General features: G+C 43.0%; 1 protein-coding gene across 1 annotated transcript in view; it reads right to left on the minus strand.

Moving 5' to 3' along the window:
- Positions 1–220: 220 nt before the first annotated feature.
- The window catches only part of LOC106965121 (UBA-like domain-containing protein 1), a 17,702-nt gene continuing 10,672 nt past the window's right edge, over positions 221–7,250 (minus strand). The window contains exon 3 of the mRNA XM_015061029.1: positions 221–824. Within this exon, the coding sequence (XP_014916515.1) occupies positions 507–824 (318 nt within the window). The 3' untranslated portion in view covers positions 221–506. The remainder of the gene's footprint in view (positions 825–7,250) is intronic.

A 7,250-nucleotide genomic window follows, 5' to 3' on the forward strand; every position in this document is an offset into this window, starting at 1 on the left:
CACGTCTGATTACAGGCCGACCGCTCGCTCGCTCTCATGCGTCCCACATGCTTCCCACGCGCCACCAGTTGGTGATCAAATCTGAATCTTAAAGAATAAAAAATCACTGCCTCGCTTTTCCTCTTTTCCTCATGCAGCACAGACGGTCGCAGGAACATAGAACAGCAGTGGGTAAAAAAAAACACCGGCTGAAAAACAAAGACTTGCTGCCTTGAAAGTCCTTGAAAGTCATTGAACATGGTGGAGAATCCTTGGGCGTGACATTTTTTAAATTTCTGTTTTTTCTTGAATATCTCTTGTTGTAATCTTTACTGGTAATGAAACTAGAATCCTCGGCCGTGTGCGTTTCTCTTTAATCCTCCATAAATCAGTTTTTCTCGGTTTGCGTAGATTTTTTCCGATCTAATCCTGTTTCTACCAATTATTGCCACCCACCCGCCCCACTCCCCCCCCTCTCACCGTCGCTATGACAACAGTGAGGTGGCGGGGGGGCCGTTTCCAGTCCTTCATCTCTCCGCCTCCATGGCGACGCTGGCCTTCTGCTCGGCGGCCGCGTGCGGGGCGACGCCCACGGGCCAGGGGGGCGGGCAGGGCTGCGTGGGGGGCGGAGTCCAGAGTCCCTGCTGCGGCTGCGGCGCATTGGGCGCGCCAGGCGCCGCGCCCCAGCCGCCCGCCTGTGGGGGCGGGGGCGAGGTCGCCATGGAGACGGCCATGGGGCTGCCGGCGCTGCTGGCGAAGCTCTCGGAGGCTTTCAGCCGGGAGAACATGGTCAGCGCGTCGGGAAAGTTGGGGGGCGTTGCCGGCGTGTTGGCGGGGGTGCACATCTGAGGAAGAGGAGAGGAGAGGAAGAGCGGGGTTAGTGACCGGCCGCACAGCGCCACCTGCAGGAAGTATCAGTATAGTTGAATCCCTGAAACTGATCTATAATAAACTGCAGAGATGAACATTAGCTTCAATAATAAACTTTATTTTTGCTGAACTTTTCATCCATGAACTACAGACAAAAACTTTAGCTGAATCAGCAGAGAAGAAGAAAGAAATAGTTTGTGAAATAATTGGGTCCTCAATAAAGGATCAATAAGTAAACTGTATTGGGTAACTGGGTAAAACTGATTATTACTTCATGTATTTCATTTGTAAGAAATATAATTAAATGAAGAGAATCTGAGCTTTATGATCCAACCTGATTTAATATGATTTCCTCCGTTTATTATTTGATTTGCTCTGATTTGATTAAACCATAACAGAAACATTTCAGTGAATCCAAAACGTAGAACGATGATGGCAGAAACCAGAACCGCCTCCAGCGTTCATGGATGGATTCTCCTCATAAGAAGCGGTTCTGGTTCTGGTTCTGGTGGGAAGTTAAGGGGAATCCCGTTCCCTCTGCTGGTTGCAGAGGGGCCGGTGATGATGTAACACCGTCTGAATGCACTTCCTGTTACAGAAAAGCGTCAAGCTGATAAATCAGGTCAGCATGTGAACAAAGTGAAGCTCTGAAAAAACACGACGACCTTTGACCTCACAGCCACCAGACGGGTCGGATTAAACAGATTCAGCTTTAAATGCAGAAAAAAGTTGGTTTTATTTCTGGTCTCATGTTAAAATTTATTAATAATCTGACTGATGACATCAGACTTCTACAAGCTGCTCTGTGTTTTCTACACTCCAATAATAATAGTAACGAAAAAGCAATGGAGGAGGACGGACCCTAGCAAGAAATAAAGTAATTTATGAGCCAAATATAAAAAAATAAAAGCCTTACCAACTTGTTTGATTATGCTGCTTTGTTTTCCCTTTTTTCATATTATTTAGTCACATTTTATTTCATTATTTTTCTCCCATATTCTGTATTTTTTGTTCCCTTTTTAATCATACATTGATTTAACTTTCCTCCTAATTTTTTCTGTATATTTTTGATGTTTTAAATCTTTATGCTCCTGTTCTCTGAATTTCATTGGCTGGCATTCAGAGTCAGCTTCGCTCCGATTGGTCAGAAGATGGGAACCGTTTTCCGTCTGCGGCGCTTCGTCTTCATGTTCTGATCCGGATGTTTGCCGACAGGCAGAACCGGACCCGACCGGCACCATCTGATCCACTGCCGGCCCGTCACCATGGAAACGGACAGTCCTGAAACCTGAGTCCTCTGAGCGCTCAGACAGGAAGAGCTGGCTCATGTCTCTGGAGTCACTTCCTGTCTGACCTCTACCTGACCTCTAGCTGCAAGAGGCGCAGCAGTGGCGACGCACGGCCTCAGAACGGCCAGCAGGGGGCGCTCACCTGCATCACACCTCATGTTTTAAAGCTTAGTCTGGACTAAAACAGGAAGCAGATCTGGACTAAAACAGGAAGCAGATCTGGACTAAAACAGGAAGCAGATCTGGACTAAACAGGAAGCAGATCTGGACTAAAACAGGAAGCAGATCTGGACTAAACAGGAAGCAGATCTGGACTAAAACAGGAAGCAGATCTGGACTAAAACAGGAAGCAGAGCGTAGAGGCCGACTGGCGACGCGGGGAGACCAACCGCTGTAGGTTTGAGTGTGGCGACCATCGATCTGAGCCGTTTATCAGGATGTTTGGTCTGAATTTACTAAAATAAGCTTCATGTTCAGAGCAGAAGCTGAGCTGCAGCACAGCTTCCAGCAGCTAGACTATAGAAGAACCAGCAGTCATACCTACACCTGCTGCTCCAGCTGGTTTTCTCAGAATGACTCAACAAGTCAACAAACTTTAAGACCCAACTGGCCCAGTTCTGGTTCTTTTCAAATGTTCACCACATTAAAATCAAATTAACACGTTAAATTCTCGGCCAGTTTTCAGTTTTGCTTATTTTTTGTAACTTTTACCAACATTATCATGTTTTCTCACTGAACCAGATGTCATTTATAGTTAAATATCTTCTCTTTCATTGCTGCAGTTGATTGGACTACAATATTTATTAGCCCATAATAAGCTCTGTTGCATCCAGTATATTTGAAAATGTTTATAACTGTTCATTGGTTGAAAATGTTTTAGGTGTGAAAGAAAAAGTTCATGAATAAAATATAAAGGTTTTTTTTTCCTACTGTAAAAATTTTCTTGTTGTGATGAAAACATTGAATTATTTTTCTCAGTGCTGTGGATTAGTCCCTATCTGGAGTTTATTGTTGCAAAGACAATAAAACGGAGCAGTTTCACACGGCGGGTTCGACCGGTTCAGCTGCAGGCATCACTGCATCCAGCATGTTTTATTAACGAGTCGATTATGGAATCGCCTGCACACCTCCAGAGGGAAAACACTGATTTAATACGGAGTTTAGATTTTTGTTACGCTTTGGAGGCGGGTCTGAATAAACCTGAGTTTCACAGCAGCTAGTTTGGTTCATGAGGAAGCAGCTGATGGCTGGTTTGTGTCCTGACCTGAACGACCTTCAGGCTGCAGCTGAAAGGTCAGAGCTGCAGAGGAAACCCAACCTGTGTACCAACACACAGCAGGACGAGACCCAACACAAACACCGGCTGACGAACAAACCGCACGGAGCTGAGAGCGGCGCTCAACCGTCACTGAAACAATAATAAACTGATTTAGTAATCAATCTGAACAATTATACTGCCGTTTTGAGACCAATTTACAGTAATATAATAATGATGGAATAATAATAAAAACCAATACCCTTTAAATTCTTAAAATCTAACTCTGGAAGACATTTCAAATCAACAAAACAACAAATAAAAGAAATTATGAAATCTCTGCTGGTTGAGACCAAAACACCAAACTGAAACTTTTATCACCCAGTTTCTGGTAGAGAGAGAAAAATTATAAATCATGCAAATGGAAATTATTGAGCTTGCTCTAAATGATCATGCAATGAATTGATTTATTGATTATAGCGCCAGGCCTGGTCAACAGGATCTAGAAAAGAGCCGTAATGTTCACATCGACTGCCAGGTCAGAAAATGATGATCTTCCTGTTTAATAAAGAATTACATTTTCATTTATTCGCATCTTTTCATGTTTTTCTAATATTAAATGTAAAAACTAAAACCTGCAGATTGCAGAAACTGACATTAATCTGATTCATCGTCAGAATACCCGAGTTAGCTGCAGCCCAAGAAATTTAAAAAAATAAATCTCCACTCATAAATAAATAATGTTCAATTTTATCTGAACTTTCTGTCGGGTAAACCTGGACCGGGTTCGACTCTGAGAACCCGGTTCAGGTTCTGGCAGCAAAGGTCCAGCTGGTTTGCTGAACACACAGATGGAGAGACGAGCGGACAGTTTGTGATCAAAACACGGCCAACTGAGCCGTTCCCATGGCAACGGTTGTTATGAGGAAAAGGAGCACAGATCTGCTGCTGCTGGGACAGAGACTGGGTCACAGGTACCGGACCGGTCCAGTTCCAGAAACCTTCGCTCCATTTCCGTTCGTCTGTAAACTCAGACGGTCCGAAGTCACTCACACCTGCTGCTGCAGCGCCGACAGAAACATGGAGGCTTCCCGCCATGTTTACCTTCTCACACACACACACACGCACACACACACACGCACACACACACACGCCCGCGCACACACACACACACACCTCTGCAGGTTTTAACTGAGCAGATCTGCTGAACTTGCAATATCAGTTCAGGGTGGACAATAAATCAATAATATATATTGATAGACAAGAGATCAATATCAACTGATAACTGATAAAATTTTCAATATATAAAATATTCACTGAACTCTGATCCAGAACCGCACAGCGTTCTGGGAGATGTAGGCAGAAGAAAGCCTTCAGCTGCTCCAGCTCACAGGTAGCTAAGCTAGCATCAAATGACTCTCCAGTTGCCTAGCAACCTGCTGGGTATCTGGCGCAGCAGCAGTTTCATGTTTCCCTCCGTTCATCAGAACTGCTTCAAATTAAAAAACGAGGTGGAGACAAAACAGGAAGAGTCAAATCAACACAAACTGGAGTTTGTTCAGTCGGTCTGAACATTTCAGAAACAGAGGTAAACCCAAAAGGTTCTGACCGGTTCGGATCGTTCACCCAAAAGGTTCTGACCGGTTCGGATCGTTCACCCAAAAGGTTCTGATCGTTCTGTTGGGTTCGGATCAGAACCCCACGCCTCATTTCCTGTGTGACTTCACGCTGCAGACCGGCTGAAACGTGACGATCTGGATCTTGCGCCGCGTCTACAGTCACAGAAGGGAGGTGACCTTTGACCCATCAGCACAGCCTGTCCTGATGGTTCTGGTTTCTTTGTGGTCGTTTGAATTTTAGGGTTCGTTTATCCGCCGTGTTTCGTTGCTAAACGTTCATCCGGGGACACGAACTGGAAACCAGCAAAGTTAAAATGTTTAGATTTGACATTTGTTCCCCTTTCAAAGGACAGAAAGAACCAATCCTCATGACCTGACACATGATGTAGGTAAATCTAAAGCAACTTTACGATGATGGAACCATAAACAGCAGATTGGATCGGACTGCTGAAGGAGGCTGTCCGCCATTTTCTCTGTGAAAATACATCCAGGTTAGATTACCAGCAGGTAAACTCATAACTAGTGTCACCAGGTGATTAATTATCCAGAGGTTATTGTGGTAATATAATAATTATGAACACATTCCCAAAGATCAATAAACTTTAAGCTCTAATCAATATTTAACTCTGGAACTGGAAGACATTAAAAATATCAAAAGCAAACAACAAATAAAATAATTATGAAATCTCTGCTAGTTGAGACCAAAACTTTAATCATCCAGTTTCTGGTAGAAAAATGAAAAATCACACAAATGGTGATTATTGAGTTTGTTTTAATTAATCATGTGATTAATTGATTTATTGCAAGCATAATCAGAAAAATTATTTTTTTTATCCTGATTAAAAGGAATGATGGAAAAGAAATAACAGTAGTTACAGCTGAACGTGATCATTACCAACGTTGAGATCAACAGCTGATTCCTCACAACGTCTCAGTGAAAACAAGCAGGAGAACGAAGGGTTAAACATTCACAGACCAACTGGAGAAACAGAAACTGAAGGAAAAGTCAAAGCAAACAGAAAAAGAAGAAGAAATGCAGAGTGACGGTTGAGCGGGTTGTTGTTCCTGCTGCTTCATGTTTCACTGATTTAAAGCGTCTCACCAGCAGCAGGTCAAAGGTTACTCCAGGCTCCTGGTTAAACAATATTTAAATGTCCAAACACCTTTCTACTCCAGACACTGAACTCTCTGGTGAACAAGCCAAGTCATCCTCCACTAAACTTTCAGGTTTCTCTGCTGATCGCCTCTAATCAGGAAGCTCCTCACTGACAAACCAAACGGACCGTCAGGAAGCTGCTTTCTCCTGGAGGCCAGTGAACGCACCGTCACCGTGGATCATTAGCTGGCCGCCACTGGAGCAAACAGCGAGCCCCATTTACTGAAAAAAACAAGTCTGGCAGAAACAAGCAGGTCAAAGGTTAATCCGAGACCAGGTGTGTATATATGCACACACATACACACACACAGTTGTGTTTTCATCACTTGTGGGGACTTCACATTGACTTCCATTAATTTCTACAGCCCAACTCTTTACCCTAAACCTAACCATCACAGACCTAACCACTAACCCAAATCAACAATTTCCCTCATGGGGACCAAGAAAATGTCCCCACAAGGAGCCATGGTCCCCACAACTCCACACTGAAATAGGTTCCCATAAGGATATAAAAACCTGACACACACACACTCTGCAGGAGTTTTTACTTTCATTTCTGAAATGTTGCTTCCAGTTTCATGATGAAAACTCTAAGTTTGCTCTGCTGCTGGCAGAAAGTCGATTCTTTGTTTCTGATCCAGTTTTAACAGAAAATAATTTCATATTTTCTTACAGTCATGTCATCAGGGAGTTTTATAATCAGGGAAGGCAACCACTATATCAGCAGATTAAAGAATTTATCAGCAAACATTTTTTATAGATTAGAAATATTTCAATAAAAGTTTCTTACTTCTAGCTTTCGTCTGAAAGATGGAAGTGCTTACCAACGTCTCGGTTTAATTTGAAAAGTTTTGCGCACCTTTTCCACACATCAGACTTTTTAATCATTTTGTATTTTAAGCAATAAAACAAGATAAAAAAAATAATTTTCCAGGATTTTCTCTTTCATAAATTTATTCTACCAGCTTAAGCAGCTGCTGAAGAACAAGAATATCCGATTACTAAAAAGATAGTTTAAAACTAACTTGGCTGCTTGTTTCCTGTTGAATGCGTGTGTGTGTGTGTGTGTGTGTGTGTGTGTG

Source organism: Poecilia latipinna, unplaced genomic scaffold (assembly GCF_001443285.1).
Source record: "Poecilia latipinna isolate Pla-1442-1.1 unplaced genomic scaffold, P_latipinna-1.0 Scaffold1769, whole genome shotgun sequence".
NCBI classification, from domain to species: Eukaryota; Metazoa; Chordata; class Actinopteri; order Cyprinodontiformes; family Poeciliidae; genus Poecilia; species Poecilia latipinna.